Below are 26,155 nucleotides of genomic sequence, written 5' to 3'. Positions count from 1 at the left end.
GCATTTAAAATAATTGTTAAAAGCTTAATTGGTCAAATAATTTGGACTGTTTTTTGGTCCTGACACAAAATGACCATTGACTAATCATATCAGCTGCACATGTGAAAGTGTAAATAAGTACTAGTCAGGTAAAATCTCTTTCATACTAATTAGATTAAGAGCAGACTGATTGCTACAAAAGGAGGGGAGAAGTGCTTTCAATCAATATTGAGTTCTTGTTAGCAATGGTTACCTCCAAATAAACACGTGCAGCCATCATTGCTTTGCATCAAAATGTCCTCACATGGAAGGACATTGCTACAAATTATATTTCACCTGAAAGAACCATTCATCAGATCATCAAGAACTTCAAGGAGAGAGGTTCGACTGCAGTGAAGAAGTCTTCAGAACATCCCAGAGTGTCCAGCAAGAGCCAGGACTATCTCCTCCAGAGGGGTCAGCTACTGAATCATGTCACCAGCAGTGCAGAGCTTGCTCAGGAATGGCAGCAGGTTGGTGTGAGAGCATCTGCATGCACAGTGAAGCAAAAACTTTTGGACAACAGCCTGGTGTCAAGAAGGGCAGCAAAGAAGCTACTTCTCTCCAAGAATAACGTCAAGGACAGACTGAATTTCTTAAGGAAGTACAAGGATCAGACATCAGAAGCTCCCTTCCGACTGTTTGGGACATCTAGAAAATTGATTGTTCGGAGAAGAAAAGGTGAGTCTTGTGTTGTGCCAACAGTGAAGAATCCTGAAACCATCCATATGGGGGTTGCTTTTCATCCAAGGGAGTGGGCTTTCATAATTCGGCACAAAAACACTTCCATGAATAACGAATGGTATTACAATGTCCTGAAAGAGCAACTTCTTTTAAGGATCCATGAGCAATTTGTCGACGATCCGTGCATTTTCCAGCATGATGGAGCACCATGTCTCTATACACCACCCATCTCTCTAAACACCTTCAAATAACACAAAATTATAAAAATTTATGAAAGAGAGAGAGAGACAGAAAAACATTGCACAATTTAAAAATTTGGCAACATTCATTTACATTTTTTTTCTTTCTGTAGGTAAGTTTGATTAGGAACACCCAACGCAATTATAGCAGCATTTTTTTTTTTTGGGAAGTCGCCACCTTGACTACAGCACTTAAGAAAAGTGCTTAAGTAAATCCATTATCTACTTTATATGATCCAGTTTTACAACATGCAGGATGCCCTCAACTCATATAAACCGTTATGTTACTTGCGAGACTCCGGTTCTCTGATAACAGAAGTGAGGTATATCACTAAAGGGGAATTACCAATTACACCACGTCTGTCAGACTGACAGACCAATCGCTGCAACAATCAGGGAGTCAATCCCCCCTGGTATATAGCCCACTCCTGTGTCATTCTCCACATATCTTCCCATCATGCAGTCTGCAAGAAGGGCAGTGAGGTGAGACCGGGTTACGTTTGGTATATCACTATGGGATGTAGATCAATCCCATATTGCAGATATGCTGCATGAACAGACGCAACACAGAAGAAGGTGACAAAATAATTGCTCATCGTGGACTTTAATGCTCGAGCAAAATTCATGCACTTAATAATACAATACAGTGAACACAATCACAAAGGTGTTAACTGAATTCTAAATGTGTGAACGACCTGAATGAAGTATATAACAAATCAGGCCCGCTCTCATTCCAAGCAATGAATGAGTCAGAGATGACTCTGTCACATCCAATCTATAATATCTAATAAATGTGTGTGGTGATGCCCAACTCGCCGCAGCACAAATGTCTTAATAAAAAAAAAAAAAAAAAACTCCCTTGATTGGTGTCCAGGAGGTGGCCATTTCTCTCGTGGAGTCCAGGTGGAGATAGTAAATTAGCGTCTTTGTAACACATTACAATCGCATGTACGACTCAGTGAGAAAGCCTCTGACATGAAATATAGGTTTCCCCCTATTAATTGCCAGCTCAAGAGAAGAAGAGCTGTTTAGTCTTTAACAGTCTCGTCTTTTTGCACATAAACATTTAAATCAAAACCACTGTTAAGTCCCAAGACGGGATCAGGGATTTAGTGACCGGATGCAACGGTCTTGCTCCCCTCATAAATTGACATATCAGGGAGTGCGGACTTATCGTTCTCGAATCCAGCCCATTTTTACTGTCAAAAAAAGCTATGCCTTTATCCGATAGTTCTTGTATGAAGCAGAGAACATCCGATATGTTGCATAAGAATTAAATAATATGTTTGCACAATATCATTCAAACACTCTCTTTTTATGGCCATATAGAGAGCACGTGGAGACTGCCCTCGCACGTGTCAATCACGTTCGAGTGTAACCCTGTTGGCATATAAATTCATCCTCTCATGGGTGGAGCCCACAGCACAGAGCTACCCTGTAGTGTACAGGATGAAATTTCTCCCCATTCGCCTGAGAAAGCAGGTGTCTGTGCAACGGGAGAGGCCAGGGTTGGTCCTTAAGTAGTGAAATTATTTCTCCTCTCCACAATTTCCCTGGCCAATATGGTGCAATCAGAATCAGTGAATGACTGAATTCCCATACTCTCTGCAGTGATGAGATGAGGCTCAGCAGGGGAAACGCATACAATGCGTTTGGCTACGGGTGGGTTAGTGCATCCACACCCAACGGAGCATCTTCTCCCACTTGGGGAAAGAACACTGTACGTTTTTGCCCGACCCGAAGAGATCTACAGCAGCCTGTCCGAATCTCTGCCACATCTGAATCACCACCTGTTTATGTACAAAACCCGATTCCAAAAAAGTTGGGACACTGTGCAAATTGTGAATAAAAACAGAATGCAATGATATGGAAGTTTAGAATTTCAATACTTTATTCAGAATACAACAATAGATGACATATCAAATGTTTAAACTGAGAAAATGTATCATTTTAAGAGAAAAATAAGTTAGTACATTTCATGGCATTAACACATCTCAAAAAAGTTGGGACAAAGTCATGTTTACCACTGTGTGGCACCCCCTCTTCTTTTTATAACAGTCTGCAAACGTCTGGTGACTGAGGAGACAAGTTGTTCAAGTTTAGGAATAGGAATGTTGTCCCATTCTTGTATAATAAAGGCTTCTAGTTGCTCAACTGTCCTAGGTCATCTTTGTCGCATCTTCCTCTTTATGATGCGCCAAATGTTTTCTATGGGTGAAAGATCTGGACTGTAGGCCGACCATTTCAGTACCCGGATCCTTCTTCTATGCAGCCATTATGTTGTAACTGATGCAGTATGTGGTCTGGCATTGTCATGTTGGAAAATGCAATCTTCCCTGAAAGAGACGACGGTTGGATGGTAACATATGTTGTTCTAGAATTTGGATATACCTTTCAGCATTGATGGTACCTTTCCAGATGTGTAATCTGATTATATTTAGATATGGCTTCTTTTTTGACCTATAGAGTTTTAGCCTGCAACAGTGAATGGCACGGTGGATTGTGTTCACCGAAAATGTTTTCTGGAAGTATTCCTGAGCCCATGTTGTGATTTCCATTACAGTAGCATTCCAGTATGTGATGCAGAGCCGTCTTAAGTTTTCCGGCCTTGACCCTTACGCACAGAGATTCTCTAAAACTTTGGATAATATTATGCACTGTAGATGATAATAACTTCAAACTCTTTGCAATTTTTCTCTGAGAAACTCCTTTCTGATATTGCTCCCCTATTTTTCACCACAGCATTGGGGCAATTGGTGATCCTCTGCCCATCTTGACTTCTGAGAGACACTGTCACTCTGAGAGGCTCTTTTTATACCCAATCATGTTGCCAATTGACCTAATAAGTGTCTTCAGCTTAGAGCTTAGATTCTCTGCCCGAGCCCGGACTCGACCCCTGCATTAAATGCGGCACGCTGCTCGCCTAAGACAGCAAAAAACGATGATGAACAGACACATGAACCAGGGCTTGCCATGACAGAAATTACGATAGTAGTCACCCTCAATGTCCTGTTTTGTTACTTTTCCAAGCATTCCCCTGAGGTCGAGGCAAGCCATCACAGAGAAATACGTTGCTGCAGGGACATAAGGCCATTTCACGTTGTAACTGGCCAGGGCTTCTAGCGGCTATCTCAAGAATGAATCTATGTTAATAATAATTAATCTTTAAGAATATTTGATTGAATGCTGAATGTTGTGCTTGTTCAATTTAATACAATTGAACTTTAATTATGATAATTAAAATAATTGAATATTTAATATTGTGTGGTCAATTTTTGCTAATTTATTAATAGTATATACAGTACAGACCAAAAGTTTGGACACACCTTCTCATTCAAAGAGTTTTCATGACTATGAAAATTGTAGAGTCACACTGAAGGCATCAAGGGCTATTTGACCAAGAAGGAGAGTGATGGGGTGCTGCGCCAGATGACCTGGCCTCCACAGTCACCGGACCTGAACCCAATCGAGATGGTTTAGGGGTGAGCTGGACCGCAGACAGAAGGCAAAAGGGCCAACAAGTGCTAAGCATCTCTCGGGGAACTCCTTCAAGACTGTTGGAAGACCATTTCAGGTGACTACCTCTTGAAGCTCATCAAGAGAATGCCAAGAGTGTGCAAAGCAGTAATCAAAGAAAAAAGGTGGCTACTTTGAAGAACCTAGAATATTACATATTTTCAACTTTTTTGGAATCGGGTTCGTAAGCCACCACCGTTGTGTTGTCTGATCTGACCAACAAATGAAATCCCTGAAGGAAATTACAAAGTGGTTTGAGGCTAGGAACACTGTTAGTAGATTCAGGTAATTTATGTGGTTTTCCCTTTGCGATAGAGACCACACACCGATTCTGCCTTCGCATACTGCCCCCAAGCCTCATGATGCATCCGTCATCACCACCTTTCTTAGAGTGATCGGATCTAAAGTGGTCCCTTGCCTGAGGAAAATGGGAGTTCTCCAGTGATGTAGAGCCCTCACAAACTCCTCTGTGATAATCACTCTGCAGCTAAGCCGGCATCTGAGGCATGAGCTCTAAGTCGCTGTACAATTACAGCCACTGTAGAGGCCATCAGCCTCAGTAACTTCAGACTCATTCTGAGAGAAACCAATCTCCTTTCTGAAAAAAAGAGCTTTGGAATGACTTGATGTGTTCCTCTGACAAGAGTGCTCAACATTAAACTGAATTCACTCTGAGACCTAGATCTCCTTAGTGGGGAGTAAACAGCTCTTCTTGTGATTCACTTTGAACCCCATGCTCGTCAAATGTGGAACTAGAGTCATCATATCCATCTCTGCCTGCTGCTGTGACTGCGCACAGAGCAAGAGATCATCTAGATAAGTTGATACTATGACTCCCGCTTGATGCAGTGGCATCAGAGAGGCCTCTACACATTTGCTTCAGTTGAGTACAGCTTCCAGAATCTCCACTGGAAGAAAGTGAGAATGACGCAGCAGTGTGCTATATACCAGGGAGCCGTTCCCCTTCGTGAGATACCAAACAGATGTTAGAAAGAGAACCATTTATGACACATTCAGATATTTATAATGAACACAGTAATTTCTTACTCACCTTCACCAGTTTAACCAATAACCAATCATTTGTTATAAAATAAAAAATGTATAATCTAGAATAAGTATACATCTTGATCCTGTGTAGCGTATCAGACCCGACCCAGACAAATTAAAGATTCAATCAGGACTATGGTTGAAACATGACGAGCCGAATTCCTCAGAAAGGCAACAGGATGTTGTCAATCAATTCCTAGTGCCACAAGTCAGAAGCATGTCCACTAACCAACCAACTCTTACAGAACAGCTTTCAGGATTAACACCATTAAAACAATTATTGACAATTTCAATTCGGAGAAGAGATTGTCAAATTTGGGGCAAGTAATCAAGATTGATGGTCAAAGAGATGCACAGCCTGACCATCACATGTAAACCCATAAGAGTAAACAAGATCGTTTGATTTACTTTCCCCCACCTACCAGAACCAGACTGAAATTCCTAAGGGGACCTTTTAATCTCTGGTCTCCACATCCTTATGTCAAAGAAAAGCAGAGAAACTGCCTTTTACAGATGTAGATGCACCAAAATGAACTCAAAAAGACTCAAATAAATGCACCAAAATGAACTCAAAGAGGAATATCAGTCCACTGCTTAACTCTATATAATTTATAAAACCCACACATTTGACTATCATGTTTCTAATCACTAATTAGTTTGTCTTTTTAATAACTATTGAATAGCTTAAGGATTCATATTCATGTTTAGTATGTATGTGTTTCAATCTGGTTGCTTGAAACATTTCTGACCATCAGTTATTTGTCAAATTGATCATATTCTTGTTATAGGAATCATGTCCAAAATTACACCCTACAAGAGCGGGAAAATTCGGACCATGTGCTTGAAAAGATAACATATGATTTATGATACCCCGAGCAGAGACAATATCTAATTGGTCAAGACAACATTTGAGGTGTGGCGAAAAGGCCAGTTTAAATACTTTTCACTATGAGAAGAAACACCACCTAGTCTCATCCAACTTTACTTCTGTTCTTTTACTTTAGTTTCTTTTTCTTTTCCATTGAGAGTTTCGTGTTCCGAGTTAAGTTTTGTAACGCCGTGTCTCAGAGTCTGACCTCGGGTGCCTGTTCAACTTCAGCCAGTCCACAACTCCGCATTTTCAGCCATCGCCCAACCACGGGCTTCCCAAGATGTCACTTCAACCACTACTGAACTTCCAGCCAATCAGCAACCTCGGGAAACCCCCTTTTCAATGACAACAAAGGGAACCCCCTTTACACAGGCAAAGCAAGTACATCCAGACTCTGATCTGTACTGGTGTATCTAATATAATTTTAACCTCACTGAGGAACTCAGTGCAAGGGTTAATTAAATGACTGATGGTTTTTCATGTCTATGCAATTTCACATATTGCTGTAAACTTGGGATTTCACATTTTCATTCTCTTAAACTCATTTTCCCCTAACTTTCTATCTTCCTGCAACTCGTGTGAATGTGTGAGTGTGTGCGTTAATGTGTTAGAGTAGTTTATATGTCTTAGATTTATCTAATAAAGCCTTATTCATATTGAAAGGAGAAGTATCTTGTGTTTTGTGCTTTCAAGTTAATGTCTTAAACTGCTGATCTTGTTACTGTGCTAATTAATAGTGTTTTCACTATACTTTGGATATTGATATCCTGTGCAGATTTGGTGTTGTACGGTTCATTCATTGAATCCGTGGCCATTTCAGTGATCAGCCTTTAAAACCTTAAATGATTCCTTTTGAGCTAAATTGACCCGTTTCCTTTACACCTGTAAGGAACCGGAGAACTATTACTGAGAATAGCTTTTTTTTTTCAGAGAAGATATAACAGAACAATGGTAAAATTATAATATCTAACACATTTTTATTTTGGAGTAATGTGGTATCACAAGAATTGGGGCAATGAATCAATATAACAACAACAAAAAAAAGGTAGGAAAGAAAACACTGTATCCCCTACGTGATAACATGCTTGCAAAAGCATGAAGTGTACACAAATTTACAAGACTTAAAAAAAAAAATCTGTATGTATCCCAAGCATTTCTCTTAACTAGTGAAGAATGCTCATGTGTTTGAGCTGATGTCCAGCTAAAGCCAATAAGCCAACATTCAACACTGTGCAGCTAGTAAGAATGTTATCACCACACATTGCACTCATCTTTAACATGAGGAATACAAATTTCAACTGTGTCTTTATATTTTCATCTTTTAAATGTGTAAAAAGTGTGAAGGATAAGGAATACATAAGCATTTTAAAACAACAAAACCAAGACATCTTATAACAAAAACAGGTTATAATGATACTAACAAAATAATTACAGGACGAAACACTTTGGGAACTGGCAAACCTCACACTACTTCACTGGATTTTGAAATGAAATATGATCGGGTTATGCGACGTGTTTCTAATTAGGGGCTGCAATACTCCAACCTTAAAATATAAATTTGGATTTTCGGTTTACCTTTATAAGGCCCCAGACACAGAGGACCAATATGGTCAGAAAATAGCTATTCAAGAGCCTGTTGGGTGCGGTGCATTCTCTTGGAAACTCAAGTGTATGAATCCAGTTACAATTTAAAATAATTTAATCAAAGTCTAAAATTCTTATAAATAAAGCTTCCTGAAAATTTTAATATGCTAGTTTGCTTTTTTCGAAATTTTAAGGATTAAAACTGATGTTATAACAGAACCCTTTCATTTGGTTCCATTGCCATATCTGCAATGCATCAATATAGGCAAAACCTCTGAGGCACAACTTCACAACAGGGCAGGGCGGCAGTCCCATCATACGATTGGTGCAGATCTGTCATTTGTGATGGTAGGTCGCAGTTTGACCGTGGCAAATGGATTCACACCCCTGATGAGGAAAACGGTCATTGTGATTGCAGATAATGGGTGAAATGCTAGTGCACTGTAGTAATACTGATAATTAATTCTGTTAGAAGATACTCACCCAAGGAATGGTGGCACCGAGTGACCATTTGGCAAAGATGACTGCTGAAAACACAAAAATAAGAATAAAAAGTGATCCACATAAACCGTACATCCATTCTTTAGAACTTAAAGGGGAGAATGGATTTTCCCCGTCAGACAGGTTCGATTAGGATGTCAACACCTAATTCTGTCACTTCACCAGCTGACTAAGTACTTCGAACAATTGCGGTGTCCTATGACCTCATCATATGCGTCAGGAATCTTGATAATCTTGAAATGCTTGCTTTCGTTGATCATATGTTAACTATAACCACGTCAAGTGACTATGAACTCTAAACAGTCAGGGAACATGCATGTTTCTTTATGAATAAGAGAAGGGTGTACTGGGAGTATTCTAGAGTTAAATCTGTCCAAGGCAGGCCCAGAGGCGGAGCCAGGATTTTTCATAGGAGTGGCCAGCAACCAGTCTGGGGTGGCACAGAAATATTCATTATTTCAATATAAAAATGGGTTTGACTATAATTTACTGGACTGTTTTAGTGGCTAAAACACAACAGAGTACAATTATTTTTTTACTAAACTGCAATAGAAATATTTGTGAATTAATACTGAGTGAATATGACAATTCTTTTTCATTATTCCTCACCTCCAGGTATTTTAATAAAGGGGCTCACTATAGCTTTATTGTTCATTCAACTTCTCAGAACTCCCAAATGATTGCTCTCCAATATTGCATACCCATGGATGAGACATGCAGAATGATGCTTCTGCCTAATCGCGATTTATTGCCTTTGCGATTTAATTTTTATTAATTGTGCAGCCCTACAAAGTGAATCAGTTTTGACCACACTTTCAATTTGATCTCTGTGGCCTAAAGCAGTACACGTGGCTTGAGGTCATTCAGAAGAGGGAGCCATATATTCAGTTTCTGTTTGACATCAGCTGATATAGTAAAGCTCTAAATATCTCCACTCTCCTTCACAATGTGAAAACTAGGTAGGGAGCATTTTTCAGATGTCTTTTTATTTTTCATAATGATAGTAATGCAGAGCATTCATCTACCCCTCCCTAGGCCCCCGGCAAAGAACAAAGGTTACATTATTGCAGGTCTCAGAACGTATCCTTTTGTGATTATTGCTGCTTATGTAGATCAAATTTGTTAAATTTAAAGTCTAATGTACAGCTGAAGAAATATAACTGGGTCCAAAAGAGCCTAGTGAAAATACCTAACATAATTTTATATTGCATAACACATATTTGCATTATTTTCTAATTGAATTGGTTACAAATGATATTAATTTTCGTTTAATTTTGAAATGTAGTATTTTGACAGCAGCTTTCAAGCTGCATAAACAACGTTTGTAAAACCTGATTATCATGTTCTCCAGCATGATTTGAGATAATATAAAGAGCATCTTGAGCTTCAATGGAAGAACTATACAAAGAGTTTACATGATGACTTATTTTTTATGATTAGTTAATTAAAAATAGTGCAGTCATGTTTACTTTTCATTTTACAGATTTTTGATGTATATATATTTTTGAAAGTCTCTGAAGCTCAAAGGCTTGAATTTATTTGTTATTTGTAATATGCTGATTTGGTGCTCAAGAAACATTTCTTGGAAATATTTTCTCCTCTATGATGTTTTTTTTTTTTCTTTCTCAACACTGAAAGTGAACACTCGATGCTGATTGGCTAATTTTTTTGACAACGGAGGTACAAGAGCTCATCTGCAATAGCAGATTCGGCACATTTGCGATAGAAAAGCGGAGCTTGCACTTAATGGTATTACAGCTCTGAAATTACAAATAATATATACATTCTGAGATATAAACTGAAATTAATTGTGAATTTTATTAACATCGTCCTCATTTTCACCTTAAAAGTTTGATCAGCTGCCACTGAATGTCTTTATTTTTTTTGTTCCTAGTCAAATTAAATATTTTATAAAGCAACACTGTATGCATCTTTATACTGCACTTGTAGGCATTTTCTAAGTGAACCATCTGTACAGTAATAGAGGTTTCATGTTCGCCCTAAAAGGAAACCAGATCCGATCAAGGACCTCCCTCTCGGAATACACCAATGACTTTTGCCTACTTTATGTCAAACACAAAAGGATAAGAGGCCCCGATACTCCTCTCCATCTCTCTTTATAGAAAACAGCTTTTCCAACTAACTTTGCACTTAGCGTTCCTATTCGCCAGCGCAGTGTGTTTACCATGTTCTGTGGAGAGGGGGTGGAGGGCTTGATGGGTCTGTCCCTGGATGAGTCACTGTAGTCAGGCGGGGGCAGCAACACGGGTTCCTCCACCTCCTCGTCTTCCTCCGGCTGCTCAGGATCAGTCACACTCTGGCCACGCAATGGGCTCTCGACTCTGCTGAACAAAATACATCAATTGATGTCTTACTGTTTTGTTAATGGATAGATAAACATGGTTAGTTTCAGCTTAAATCATATGATTTTCCCTCAAATATAAAAGAAAAGCAATCTCACCTGTTGGCAATCACTGCCTCATTGTAAGCCCGACAATAAGATGAGGGAAACCATCCCCGTCTGCAATTAAAGACAAAAAATATCCATAATGTTCATTATGATTTTCTAACAAAAAATGGGTACCAGCTCAATTTCCATATGCATTAAGGCTTTTTGATTTCAACTACTGTATGACTAATCAAAAACCACTGTATTGGCACAAATGTAAAGTGAAACACCATGTAACACAAAGAGTACATTTGGTTTTGGTTGCTTAGGAACTGTCACACCACCAGAGGCAGATAACTTTGAACTGAGCCTTCAAGAGTGCGTCAGTGCATTAAGATATTTTCACTTCTCAAAATAGTGGTGACAGCATAATGGGTAGTGAGGGAAAATCTGCGGACCTTGGACCTCTGAAATGGCAGAGCTGCTTATTAAAATATGCAAAACAAAAAAGTATAAGACCACACAAAGCACATCCACTGATGCCTCCACTGCAGAAGGATCATTTGACCTCTCATTTGTGTGTTGCTATGGATGAATGATTAAATGCATGTTAATATAAAGAATAGATGCACCTGTTAGCTGTCAAATATTGTATTTGCGCTAAGCAAAAGGAACTGCAAAAATTGTCATACTCAAAAAAGAACAAGAATCTAAGAGTTTAATTGAATCGAATCGAACCAAACTGACTGAAATTCAGCTTTACTGTTATGATGAATAGGTTAACAAATTTAATTGCAAATAAATGAAATTATTATGTGCATCCAAGACCATTATTTTGCTGTTTCTGTGAATTTAAGATAAAGCAGTGTTGCATGGTTGCAAGGTTTTCCTCGTGTTTGTTGTAAAAGTCTGTGTGAACCAGAAGTTCAGACCTGCTTAACTTCAGCACAGACTTCAGATGCATAAAAAAAAAAAAAAAAAAAATGATTTCAAAAATTGGCCATTTTTTGCCATCTATAGCTTGCAGCAGACTGATGGTTGGAGGGAGATGGTCCGAGAAGAAACACCATTTCAGAGGGGAAGCAATTTTGCATTAAAATGAAGTTTCATGTTAGAGGTCTACCCATGTTGCCATTTTGTGTCCAAATGAAGGCAACAGTTTTTTTTTCATGCAAAGTAAAATAAATTTAGGCCGAAAAATAATCCTGCTGCCATGCAAAAGCTTACGGCAGCAGCATGACGGAGAGAAACATGCACCTCTAACATATCTGACATGTGGAACATGTCTCACCAAATCCTGGAAATAAGCAGAGTAAATCTAATGAACAAAAACATGTAACCAGTCTTTCCAGCTCAGGAAAGCTGATGTCATAGTGCCATGAAAAGGTTTTTGCCCCTTCCTGTTTTTATTTTTTGCATATTTATCAAACGTAAAATATTCAGATCATCAAACAAATTTTATATTAATTATATAATTCTAATTATATTTAATATTACACAAAGATAATGAGTAAATATGCAGTTTTTACATTTATTTATTAAGATAAAAAAGCTTTCCAAACCAACCTGGCCCTACAAAGTAATAGCCCCCTCCTGTTAAATCATGGAAGGACTGTGATTTACCACATTATTTTAGAAAGCAGAGTTACATTTCACAAGCCACACCCTGATTACTGCCAGACCTGTTGAATCAAGAAATCACTTAAATAGAGCCTGTGTGACAGTGAAGCATGCTTAAAGAGCAACACATCATGCCACCATCTAAAGAAAGTCAAAAACAGATTAGAAACAAAATAGTTGACATGCAGGGTTATAAAGCCAATTCTAAGGCTTTGGGACTCCAGCGAACCATGGTCAGATCAATTATCCACAAATAAAGAAAACTTGGTACAGTGGTGAACCTTCCCAGGTGTGGCTGGCCTAGCAAAAATGCTCCAAGAGAGCAACAATGACTCATCCAGGAGGTCATAAAGGAACCCAGAACAAAATCTGAAGAACTGCCTCAATTAAAGTCGGTGTTCATAATTCAAAAATAAGAAAAAGACTGGGCAAAAACAGCATTCATGGGAGAGTTCCATGGCAAAATCAATTGCTGACCAAAAAGAATACAAAGGCTCATCCATCTCACATTTGTCAAAAAATATCTTAATTATTCCCAAGTGGGCCAAAATTCCTCCATAGTTATGTGAAAAACTCACTGACAGTTATCGCAAATGCATGATTACAGTTGTTAGATTCAGTGGGCAATTATTATTTCACGTAGTGACAGGCAGGTTTGGACAGCTTTTTCCCTTAATAAATTAATAATTATTTCAAAACTGCATTTTGTATTTACTCTGTTTATCTGTGTGAGTGTGTGTGTGTATATATATATATATATATATATATATATATATATATATATATATATATATATATATATATAAATATAAATATAATGTTGCACAAAAGTCAGTCATACAGAATGGAACGTCATGAGGGGGAGTAAAATAGTAATAATTAAAATTTTTGAGCAAACTATCTCTTTAAAGGTGAAAAACAAACAGTTCTATATAATGATTCACTTACTGTCCAGTATGTTCTAGTTCTCCATACAGCCATCCATCCCTCTCCTCTTGAATAAGCAGTGTAATGATGTCTCCATCATCAAAGCTCAGCAGGGTCTCGTTATTCCCTGCTGTGTGGGGGAAGATAGTTTGCACCCTGGCCTTCTTCCCCATATCCATACCGCTAGACACAGACTCAGACCTAGACAAGCCGTTTCCATCTTGGCTGTCTTGATCTGTAGATTGCAAAGTGAAATGCATGTGATATTAACGAAAGATATCTTGTGGCAGTAATCAGCTAGATTAGTAATCAAAGCAACATTTCAAGGAGTGCCTCATCAACACAAAGACTAGTATGCTTGATTTGTGAGAGCAGAAGAAATGAAGTCTGATTAAATCAAAGTGTAAGCAGCCGTCAGCTTGCCTGAGTACATCTCTGATGAGATGGGGCTTTTAGGAACGTCCTGGGAGAACATGCTGGCCAGTGGACTTGTGTGGGCTTTGAGTGATGGGGCCGGCGGTGGAACAATTGAACCGGAATCGGTCTGAGGAGAAAAAAAAGAGACAATGCAGAGACCTTAAATTCAGTGCTGTTTGAACAAAACACAATCAGTTGGTGTTCAGCTTAAAACACCGAACTTTATGTGGCTCTCATTTCTTTCTTTTCTTTTAAACGCCATACCAGCTTCTAAGGCTATATTCATGGCGAGAATAAAGTACAATCAATCAAAGGAAGACTATAAAAGATGTTTAACATTTATTTCCTCTAGAAATCTTAGGACCATGTTCGGATTCTGGCTCTCATTTACACAAACTCATATGTTAATGGCGGTAAATTCCCGTCTGTGTGAGACTAACCCTGTCACTGTGCTCCAGTGTAGGCGAGGACTCTGGGATGACTGACACTGGAGTCCGCAGACTCTCAATCATGGATATCACTGTGTCTGGCACCCTGGTGGCATCGCTACATTTATCTTGCCAGCTGGGCAGTGTGACGGCCAGCATCTCCTTGGCCTGTGGGGGAAAATGCAAAAACTGTTCAAAGGAAGAAAGGCAAAACAAGGTACACTAACATTCAAAAGGTCAGTATTATTTTTTTGGGAAACAAATTAAAAATTTTATTCAGTAAGGATGCATTAAATTGATCAAAAGTTACAGTAAAAGTAATATTCCAAAATATTTCTTTCTATCAAAATAATGTACCATGGTTCCACAAAAATATTAAACAGCACAAATTTTTTCATCATTGATAATAATCAGAAATATTTCTGGAGCACCAATTCAACATTTCTAAAGGATCACATGACACTAAAAACCTGGGTAATGGCTGCTGAGAATGAATTATATTTTACATTTTTCCAAAAATGCTAAATATATTAAAATTGTAAACATTTTATACATTAAGAAGTTATTTTTGATTGTAATAATACTTCACAATATAACAATTCTTACTTTATTTCTGATTAAATAATGCAGCCATGCTAGCATAACAGACTTCTTTCAAATACAATCAAAATCTTATAAATTCCAGACTTCTCAACAGTATTCTACCATTACTTCTGATTTCTTTTTGCAGCCACATCTAACAACATTAACTGGAACCCCAGTGCGATGAATATTTATGAAATCAGAAAATACTGAATACTTTCTGGGGTTCACCTTGTCGTGGAAGGCTGATAGCTGATAGGTGAAGCCACAGTGTTTCTCCACTAGGAAGCAGAACCTCCTTTTCTCTTCCAGCAGAGCTTCCTTACATCCTTCTGCAATAAACCTCTGCATGTCTGTCTGCCGGGATGAGATGGTCTCCACACACTAAAGAGGAGAATGATCATAAGATACGGCTTCACATTATACTCTCACAGTAGCCCGCTTGAAAGGAACAGACGCATTCTTGAATTCTTGCTTGAAATAAACCATTTTTGGGATATACTGCATTGAGAAACACAACCAAAATATCACATTCAACCAAATGAGACATATATATACACATAGTCAACACCTCATACTAATGCAATAATATTCTCGTGAGTAACTCTCTTTCCAGGCTGAGGATTCATTACTTTTATAGACCTGTGAAAACGACACCAGAAACAGAGCTCTGTTCTTCTTCCCAGGATTCCCCTCGCTATTATGGTTCTGTGCAAGTTGTCATAGTGACCGTGAACCTTGCTTGTTTCCTTGGAGCTGTTTTCAGAATCTTTTATTTTTTATTTTTATTTGCAGATCAAGTCTGGACAAGAAAGTCTTTCACGAGTATTGTCTCTCAGTGGCTTTAACAAGAGCCGTTCATTGCAAATACGAATGACAGGAAACTATTATTTGGTGGATTTTGTCAGGGACACAACCTGACATGTTTTTGGATGAGATTTCAGTCCCAGCTAAGATAAATGACATCTCATCAACATTTACATGACAGGAAACATGTTCTTACATATTTACTTCATTTGCCCCCACCCAAAATGTTTTTTAGATAAGACAGTAGAAGGACAGACAGAAAATCACGGAAGAGGAGAGAGGACAATTCGACTGGGAAAGCACCTCAAGCCAGGACTCATCTAAACCTCATCACATGGCTATCATATGGCTTCAATCCAAAATTATTATTTTAAGTTTGATACTATGTTTACAATGGCAATTTTAAACTAAATACAGACTCGCTGTGATTTGCAAAGCAAACACATGACATAAATAGGTTTCCGTTGCTAACGATTCAAAGGAACAATGTGCCTTTGAAAGGAGGAACACAGAGGTGACTGTTGAGCTATTAAAACTGATCATTAAAATCTACTGCAACAGATTCAGTGCAGGTGTCAAATCATGTTTCTGAAATTGAGCCATTAATTTAATTGAATAGAGCGGTTCCCATTTGTTGTGTAAAGCCAACCGACCCTTTGTGATGCCTTCCCTCAATAACTTTTTATTTGCTTTTAGAATAGCAGGTTTGGATTTATGAGTAATATAATGTCCGTCACAAATATTACTTGAAAAATTTTTGCCCTACAAAATAATTTACAGACTGTCAAACCACAAACATGAATTCTGAAGTCACTGTTGTTGTTTTGTAAACACATTCTTGTGATAGTTGCAGTCTTCATTGAAGTTTTTTTAAACCCTATCTCATGAATAAATCTCATGGTTTATCTAAACTCTATTAGTTGAATGATCTTTCTCTCTGGTGACTTCAGTTTGAGTGCAACACCCACATCTCAAAATCCAATCAACAGCCAATGAATATAACCAAGTCCTTGCCTACAGTATTTAAGTCCTATATTTCCTATCCATATTTTTCTTTTTCCATAAATCACACTCATACACTCATACATCAAAACATGAAAGAAAAGATCGGTAACTACTTTATAGTTTATTTTGGCTTCAGGCAACTTGTATCCACTTAGTGCACACAGCACTTTAAAATTCATGACCGAGTTATGATTGAAGTATCAAGTAATATTCATCTAAAAACTAGTGCTAAATGATTAATCGTGATTATTCGTATCCAAAAATAAGTTTTGTTAACATAATATACGTGTGTGTCCTGTGTATATTTATTATTAATATATAAATACACACTCATGCAGTCTATGTATGATTATTACACAGAAAAGTGCTTTGACACCATCTGTATTGTCAAAAGCAATATATAAATAAAGGTAATATAAAGATATAAAAATATAGTTTTCTTATATAAATACACACACACACACACACACGTATTTAGATATATACACATTATAAATATACATAGTACACACACAAATGTGATGTAAACAAAAACCTTTATTGTTTGACAGCACTAGTAAAAACCCAGAGGAAATTACAGAATGGCTCAAAACTGCTAATGTTCAGCTAATTTTCTTCAAAAATGTAGGACTACAAACTGAACAGCTTTGTTATTTATTCGATTAAACGATAAGACAAAAGACTGCCAAACAGATTTCATAATGAAAAAACAAGAAACCTCACCTCATTTTCTTTGATCTCATACTTGGACGAATGCTTCCCTTGACTTTTTCTCCGCAGTTTCTTCAGGTCAGCCTGCGACTTGTCCAAAAAGTCTTGCTTCAATTTGTGTTCTGACTGGTATCTTTTGAAAGTGGCCTAGAGGGATTGTAATACCACAACGCTCATGAGATTTCCCTGCTTGGACAGGTGAAGGAATGGGAAGTGTTGCTTGATTGACGAAGAGAACAACACGCAATACTTACATTCATGTACTTGATATCCATATCGGTTTTCCTTTCCAGTTCAGTGATGAGCTCTCTGTTGAACTTCTTGAACTGTAGCAAAAAGGTTAATGGAGATAAATCACTACAGAGCGATAACAATCAATAATAGTGAAATTGCATTAAGTCACCATATAATTCCACAACAATGATAACATTATTTAGAGAAGTCGAACAAAAGGGTTATCTTATCAGCTCAGGTAGTTAAATATTCATAACATTGTGAGTCTGAATACACAAGATCATCTGATTAAAAAATGGTTTGGGACGAAGAAATGCTTTGAAACTCAAGAGAGTAGAGGGCCAGCCCTTAATACAGCCACATACCTCAGATAAGTTCAGCACACACACTATCCTAAAAGCAAATATTACTACGGTATATGATTTATAATGTCAACATTTAAGTTTAAGTTTCAAGATCAAGTGACTAGAAAAATGTTTGAAGTTACAAATACACACAAAGTTCTTGTTCTCATTTTTTCCCCAACAGCACTGATTGCTACAGTTCTGCTCATAGGTTAAAAGAATTCCTTGAAGATGTTTATTTAATAAAAGCTGCATTTTATATTTTTGACACTGCTCTGATGACACTACTTTACATATTTATATACTATGTTACAAACATTTTGGTTTAGTCATTTCATTTATGTTTTAAAAAAAGTATTTTCTTATGCTCACCGAGGATGGATTTTTTGATCAGAAATACAGTAAAAATAGTACTATTGTGAAATGTGTGCATACTTACTCTACCCTTTATTTTAAAGGGGTCATGAACTAAGAAATCACAATTTCCATGATCTTTTGACATGTAAGAGATTATCGTACTATAGAAACATCATATAAGTTTCAAAATGTCATAACTGGTCCAAAAACAGTTTTTGCTGAAACCAAGGTGCCAAAATGTCTCAGTATGTCAGACTTGTAAGTGTGATGAAAGACTGGCCCTACAGAATCAGATCAACACCTACATTATTGCATCTTTGGCCCTGTGCACTGGCACATTAGTGAGATGAGATTGAGAGAACAGAGCTACAGAATCACTAGACTAAAAATAATGTCTTCCAACAAATCCTTATACTTGTAAAGTGGCTATTTATTACATTTCACGTGCCATTAACAACACTTTTCACTATAAGTTCATCTCAGCAGTTGTAACTGTAAAAACGCAGTAAACATTTTCCACATGTAATATTTTATATGCAAAGATGTTATAAAGTTATAGCAGTGGGAGTTTACATGAAGTCTTCAAGGAGAATTCCCCTTTTAAAAGGAGCTTTAAATAAAAGGGCTAAAATCTAATGACTATTCTAAATTAGTAGTCATTTCTAAACTACGACAATTTACGTAAAAATTACAAATATTTCTTATCATCATCAATGTTGGACGGAAAAATATATTTGAAATATATTTTTTATAACAATATAAATGTCTTTACTGTCCGTTGATAAAAATATTATTATTATTATTATTATATATATATATACTTTTTAAATCTTTCTGACCCCAATATGGTGTATATATTCAATTAGTATTAATATATTATTAATAATAATAATAATTTTAAATTGAAGGAAATTTTAAAAAATAAAAAAAATAAAATCACTAAAGGCTTCAAGATGTTACGGATTACAAAAGAAGGTAAAGAATTAGATGTATATGAAGAACCATGGGTATTAAAACGATGTAAAATTATCCAGGAACATACTGAATATCTATTAATACCTACAGCTTCTTCTGGATTTAGATAGGAATATGAGGAAAAAGTGATGCATCAAGATCTTTAGACATATTGCATACTTACAGTCTCCTCCAGCTCCAGCTGGACCTTCTTATGCACTTCTGAAATCTCCATTAACACCACTCCTGAGAAGAAAAATGAAACATTATTGCTACTTATAGTTTTTTTCTAGTTTTTCTAGTTTCCATCTCTACTGTAAAAACAGTTCAAAGTTGCCTTCAGAGAGGCATGAAGTTGTACTCTGGACTTGAACTTCCCTGTACACGACTCCCCTCTGAATAGACGTTTTACATGCATTTCTCCTACTTTGTATGATCGGTGTTATTTTATCTAGCTGGGGCTCCATTAGTGCTGCTCATAAAAACAAACTTTACAGCAAACAAGCAGAGGTGAGCTGTAGCATTATCACTCATCCAGCAGTTATGATAGCATCATTAGCATGGCATGATCAGCAGTGGGTCAGTAAATGCCATCTTTGCACTGAGAGAATCCGCACCCGCTCTGTGTTTTCACAACCCCTAGAGATGTTGCATAAAATTGCACGACCTTACAAAGGTTACAGGGTATCCCTGCCAATGGATTATGGAAAGACTAAATGGATCATCCATAGTGTCTACAAATGCAGATGAATCAGTATCAGTAAAAACAACTTTTGATTGTATAAAAGCCAAATGCAAATTCTATTTTACATAATGCACATTCATCAGTGCACATATTTCCTTTTTACTCTGCTTAAATGAATCTCTTTGATTGGATTCGGAAAGAAAAAAAGGGTGGTGGTTTCCCATCCTACAGTTTTTCACCTTGAATATCCTTGAAAATATTTGATGCAAATGATGTTGATGTTTATTTAAGATGGTTAAAAGTAGTCAGTTGGTTACAACGGATCATTAAAAATGAAAGAGTAGCTAAAAAGGCATAGTTTTGTTGTATGTGTTCTGTTCTGTTTTGTTCTTTATGATGTTTGAAATGAACGAAATATCAATGTGCAAATATACCTGCCAGAAACATAATCAATAATTATGTGTTTGTGTACCATATTATGTTGTTTATATCATCTTTGCCATAAAATATGAGAGAGTGACATCAGGGAGACTCTGTAATTTGGTAATATCATAAACCGCTGAGATGGTTTTATTTTTGGAAGTTAACATTTTTGCAACCTAAATCAGCACACCAAAACAATACAAACATAATGGCAGTGTATCAGATTAATAATTCCGATCACAAGGAAGAAGGTTTCCTGAACATGACAGGCGATGCTTTCAGTGACAAGATAATATTACACAAGAGACCGGAGACCTGATTTCTGACAATAAATCCATGCTACAACAACAATAACGGAAATGACTGTGTGAATCACACTATTCCCATGATATGTCATTCAAGTACACCTACATTTATTTGGATAATAGAAAAAGTACAGTGCACTCTCAGAGAAATGGGTTTTTAAAGTCAAATTAGAATGCCTCAGGTATAAAAGAAGAGGCTTGGGGATCTGCATGTCACTGTGTTCTGTCTACGCCACACGCATGAGAAATCTTACCTCCAAGGGGGAAAGAAATTGCTGAAATATATACAACCTAAAACAGAGGAAATGCTAGCTAGTCAATGCCAACATGAATTGCTGTTTGCCATCCATTTTACTTTAATAATCTAACACTTCTCTAAGTAAAACGGATATTCAGTGAAAAGTCGTGACATTTGACAAGTATGGTTTCCCATACTCGGAATTGGTGATCTGCATTTAACCCATCCAAGTGCACACACACAGCAGTGAGAAGTGAACACACACCCGGAGCAGTGGGCAGCTATAGATCCAGTGCACGGGGAGGAACTTGGGGTTCAGTGCCTTGCTCAAGGGCACTTCAGCCATGGGTACTGAGGGTGGAAGAGAGCGCTGTTCATTCACTCCCTGCCACCTAAAACTCCTGCCAGCACCGAGACTCAAACCAGCGACCTTCTGGTAACTAGTCCGGCTCTCTAACCATTAGACCACAGCTGCCCCCGAAAATCTTTAAATCAGTAATCTAAAATATACCGTAACATTTAAGAATGGACTGAATACAAATTGGCTAAAACATTGTTCAAATGGCTAATTTGTAATAGTTAACATTACCCCAAAACCTACAAAAGTGACATCAGCAGAAAAGAAAAGTTGTTTCAAACTGGAATAGCAAATAATAACATTTTGCTTTGAGACTACAAGTTCAAGGAAATCATCTGCACTGATAATTGGACCACAATAAGAGCAGTTTTATCCATTAATACAATAAATATGGTCAATTTTGATTTTATGTTGCATTTAAATCCAATACACTCTACAAATAAAGTGTTCCTATAGCTCAATTGGTAGAGCATTGCTTTATAAAGTGCAAGGTTAGGGGTTCGTTTTAAGTCGCTTTGGATAAAAGCGTCTGCTAAATGCATACATTTAATTTAATTTTAAATTAAATTAAATTAAATTTAAAGTGTAACAAATGTTACATTTCAAAAGAATTACCTGGTAATATTTGGGTCTTGTGCTTTTAACACAAGGAAATCCTATCTATTTTCTAAATTTGTGTTATAGATCTTATTGTGAATGATTCATCCATGATTATGTTTCTGTTCTTCTTTTTTTTTATTTTATTTTTTTTATTGTAATTGGTTCAATTAACAACTGGTAGACTGAACTGTATGACTGTATGAAAGAAAAGATCTATCACCACATTCCCAGCAAAGGACATTGTTCACTTCATCAAGGACAAAAACCAAACAGTCTCTGAGAAATTTGCCATGTTCCTACCAACCACCTTTTGGCTGCTGTTATGCTTGATATGTCTTTCAAAAGCAATTCCACCGTAAGATTTCAAACACCTTGACAATAAGGAACTTGTTTCGTTAAAATAACAAAAGTACCCGTACATGTGAATGTTCGTGGTCATAATTTTAGAAGAGCGTGTCAGCTAAGGAAAAAGGGTGGTGACTAAACTTCCTACATTCCAGTCATACATCTCCGATTGAATGTTTAAAGTCCCTAGAGAAATCACTGTAAGAACTAAATAGAGAGTTATAATAGTATTCATTATGTAGTATCATTTGATGAGACATTTGGCCCAGACGCAGTCTGCTCTTCATTTTAATTATTACTAAGTTCAAACTGTGTTAGACAAAATGTATTTGTAACCCTACCAGAACTTTCTTTCAGGTGTGTTGATGTTGAAATAATGCTTAATCAAGACCTTGTGTCAATCAAGTGTCACAAGCAGTCATAAGCTGTGCATTCCTTATATATATACGGAATAAGAGGTCATTGTGAACATTTGCAGCATTACAAAGCTACAGCATAAGATGGTGATATAATGCATGGTCTTATGACTAAACTAAATGCGAATATCGATGGTAAGCACTTTGATTTTGCATGTTCCACTGGAACATTCGAGCTGTGATGCTTTTCTCAATGGGATCAGAGGTGGAGAGGTTTATAGACAAAGTCTCACAGAGTCACTGTTTACTTTGTCTGTTTGCTGGCGGTTTGTGCAAAACATGTGAGAGAATCCACACTGTCTGGCATCATTTGAGCTGTCTGAAAGGGATTCCGGGAAAAACTAGGAACGATAAAGCAAGTGAAGCTCGGTAAATCACAAAAGAACACTTCACTGGAAAGCAAAAGCTCAATTACAGTAAGCAAAATGTATTTGTACGGAGAATGATGTGTACCATTTTTGGGTAAATTAACAGATTAATGTGAAGACAAAAAGGTATCATTTTCTTTCACCGGATCTGCGGTGGCGAGTATGAAAAGTTGCCATGAGAGGTAACAGATGGTGTTTTATAAATCATAAGTCATTTTTTCCAGGCGATATGAATCAAACTGATGCTGAGTCACAAAAAGTCAACAAGAACCAAACCTGTCTGGGGCTGTAAGCAAACGCAAATGTGGAACTCTATTTGAGAAAATGAGGAAATAACTGGCACCGCATATTCCAAGACATGTTGAGTACAATGAATCATCTGCTAGGAAATGTTAAGCTGCGCTTTGCACACAGCACATCTATGTCAGCGAAGATTAGGACCGCTGGGCAATGGTTTTTAGAGAGTAATACTCACCCAGCTCCCTAGAAACGGGCGATACGGCAGCATTTTCCCCAATCTTTGAGACTGCATCGAAATATGTCTTTCCAGCAAAGGTCATTGCTATGAGAGAGTGAATAACTCATATTGATTAACAGGAACTGGTAGCCAGACTGCATGTATTCCACATATTTTGAGAGAAATATTGTTCTTTTTTTGTCAGCGTTTTAGGATTATTGAGCTTTTATGGGACCTTTTATGTAAAAATGTAGGGTTATGTATATTTATTCTTTGTAAATGAACTACTTTGATTACCTGTCACTGCTTTCTCATAGCTCTTCCCCAGGTTGACCAGATTCCGCAGTCCCGGGTTAAACTGTTCCATCACATTCTGGAGGAGCAGGAAACAAAGTTCATTGTTCAAAGTTAAAGGGGCTGCTAAATGAAACTAAAGAAACTTCAAAACTGACTTAGATTAATGCGCCTACCCCAGGGAAGTTATTTTGTATAATGCTTTAGTTTTTGTCTATACAATCAAATCAGTGGTATTCAAAGTTGTTTTGGACCCCATCGACTTCCACTGAATCATTTATTTTGATTTTTATGGACATCACTTAAATCATTCTTCAAAATATCCTCCAGCTTTGGAAATATGACAAGTAAATGATGGCATCATTTTCATTTTTGAACTGTACCCGTTTCTACATTTTAAAAGTGCACATATTTTCCCATTATAGGCAAATCACATTTTATTGTCCATCTGAAAAAATTTACAATACACTTTCTAAAAATAGATCTAGTGTAGCTAAAAATTCCCTTGCTTAATCATTGACTTTTAATTATATTGCCTATGAGATCAAAGTCCTGTTAAGTATATGGCCCTCTGGTCTCTATTGAAATGCCCTTCTGTAATGTAATTCTGGGCAGGTCCTGGCTAATTCCCAGGAACACACCCTTGGCAAAACAATGAACAGTCAGGTATGCAATAACAGAAACAGTTCAGCACAAACTGGTTTCTTAACTCAACCCAGAAACCCAACTGAAGCACTTTAAAATGCACTCCTGCCTCTATTGCACAATTCACACGCACCCTAGAGTGCCATAAAATAACACTTTATTATTAAACAAACCAACACAACTTTCACGAGTATGTATGCACTGGGCTTTTGTCAATGGCAAATTATATACATACACACGCGGTTGCCTTAGTCAATGACCAAGAAGATGAACGCAGTTTAAACCTACGTTACCTTGTATGTGCTCTCGGTGAGTTTGTTCACGTCCTCCGGGGTTCGAGACATTTTTGCAGGTATTCTCCAAACGTCCTTTGGTGACAATTCAACTTTGACTGTTTAATCTCGTGAAGCTGTATTTTCGTCCCACCTGTTAACGCGTGTGAAGTGTCAAGAGAACCGAGCGCTCTAGCGCTCTCGAGAAGAACACGATACTGCACTGATGCGCTGGAGGAGGAAACCTTTGCGCGCGACCTCATACCACACGTGGAAAGGTGGGATCCGTGACGTCACAGTTTTCCACGGCCAAACAGAAATTAAGTCATTTTTTCTTTCTCTTCTCTTTTATTGTGATCCCCCTGCAATGTTTTTTTTTTTTTGCTTCGCTAAATAATGTTCCGATTATTCTGTAATGATGATTAAAAACTATTTTTGTTATTTTGATAAATATATTTGCGTTGAACCTGGTGTATTTTGCACTGTGAATATATGTTTATTGCCCTTACACACATACAAAATATATATATATATATTATATTATGACAGTAAATAAAATAATGGTCTTGAATTTAAGTTATTTTTATTTTATTTGCTAATTCATTGTCAAAAACCAAAAAATAGAAAAGAAAAAAGAAAGTAAAGAAAAAATACTGTTATTATGTTAATGAAGTCAAATTGTTTAACGAACATTCAGTTTGTTTTCGGCTTGAAAAAATATTGAAAATACTCTACAAATTTAAATATACATTTCTGTCTGAGTACTTAAAGGTAATTTTGTTCACTTATGTACTGAAACTGGTAGCCTAGCATGATTGATATCAAAATCATGAGTTCATGAGTTCAATCATCAGATTATTCAGATTATAAACATTTCAGGCTTTATATTAAAGCGCCACTTTGTGGCCGTTTGTTTTGTTGTTTTGTACGGTGAATTCGGGTAATCTGAGGCGATATTTATTATTTATTTATATATTTATTTTTGCAATTTTGACTTCTGCGATTTATTTCGACATCTATATCACATTAGATCAACACATTAGTCTTTCTTCTATATTGACCAACATCAACTCTTTTTATAAAAGCATTATGAGAAGAAAATGACACGTATAGAAATCTCAATAAGAAAATGTATATTCCAATATCAGAACTAATAATTTCTATCTCTATACAGGATTAATCTAATGTTTTAATTAATAATACAAAAATAAATCTATTAATTAGGCCTTTGCCCTGAAGTTCTGGACAAGGGTGGAGTGACTCGGTTGTCAGGGTGAGGACATTAAATACTGTTTTAACACATGTCTGCATGAATCCTTCCTGCACTGGGAGATGGAACTTTTCCAAGTACCTATTGCTCCGAAAGGAGGAAAAGGTAATTCACCACCACCCCCAGACTTGCATGGGCTGTTCCATCCCCACCTCCATCTAAGTCCAGGATCCTGATGATTCCCATGCTCAAGCGGAGGTCAAGGAGGGTAGCAAAGACTCTGGTGGTCCTGGAGGACCTTACT

General features: G+C 37.1%; 1 protein-coding gene across 4 annotated transcripts; it reads right to left on the bottom strand.

Annotated features, from left to right (window-relative positions):
- Positions 1 to 7,332: 7,332 nt before the first annotated feature.
- On the bottom strand, positions 7,333 to 24,933 carry LOC113111769 (brain-specific angiogenesis inhibitor 1-associated protein 2-like protein 1). 4 transcript variants are annotated; one of them, XM_026276838.1, is made up of 14 exons: positions 24,663 to 24,933; positions 23,728 to 23,803; positions 23,449 to 23,535; positions 19,420 to 19,481; positions 17,601 to 17,672; positions 17,359 to 17,493; positions 15,055 to 15,207; positions 14,254 to 14,409; positions 13,820 to 13,940; positions 13,418 to 13,631; positions 10,922 to 10,981; positions 10,646 to 10,805; positions 8,443 to 8,483; positions 7,333 to 8,346 (listed from the first exon to the last, which is right to left on the bottom strand). In XM_026276838.1, the coding sequence occupies exons 1-14, from the start codon at positions 24,711 to 24,713 to the stop codon at positions 8,274 to 8,276; spliced, it is 1,461 nt and encodes a 486-aa protein (XP_026132623.1). In that variant the 5' UTR covers positions 24,714 to 24,933; the 3' UTR covers positions 7,333 to 8,273. The 4 variants fall into 4 exon arrangements, with proteins under 4 accessions (XP_026132623.1, XP_026132621.1, XP_026132625.1 ...); XM_026276836.1 differs by having other exon boundaries at positions 8,443 to 8,486; positions 24,663 to 24,932; XM_026276840.1 differs by having other exon boundaries at positions 10,646 to 10,802; positions 24,663 to 24,932.
- Positions 24,934 to 26,155: the final 1,222 nt, after the last annotated feature.

The sequence above is a fragment of the Carassius auratus genome, chromosome 12 (assembly GCF_003368295.1).
Source record: "Carassius auratus strain Wakin chromosome 12, ASM336829v1, whole genome shotgun sequence".
NCBI classification, from domain to species: Eukaryota; Metazoa; Chordata; class Actinopteri; order Cypriniformes; family Cyprinidae; genus Carassius; species Carassius auratus.
The sequence above is the reverse complement of the archived record's forward strand: the minus strand, read 5'-3'. Positions and strand labels throughout refer to the sequence as shown.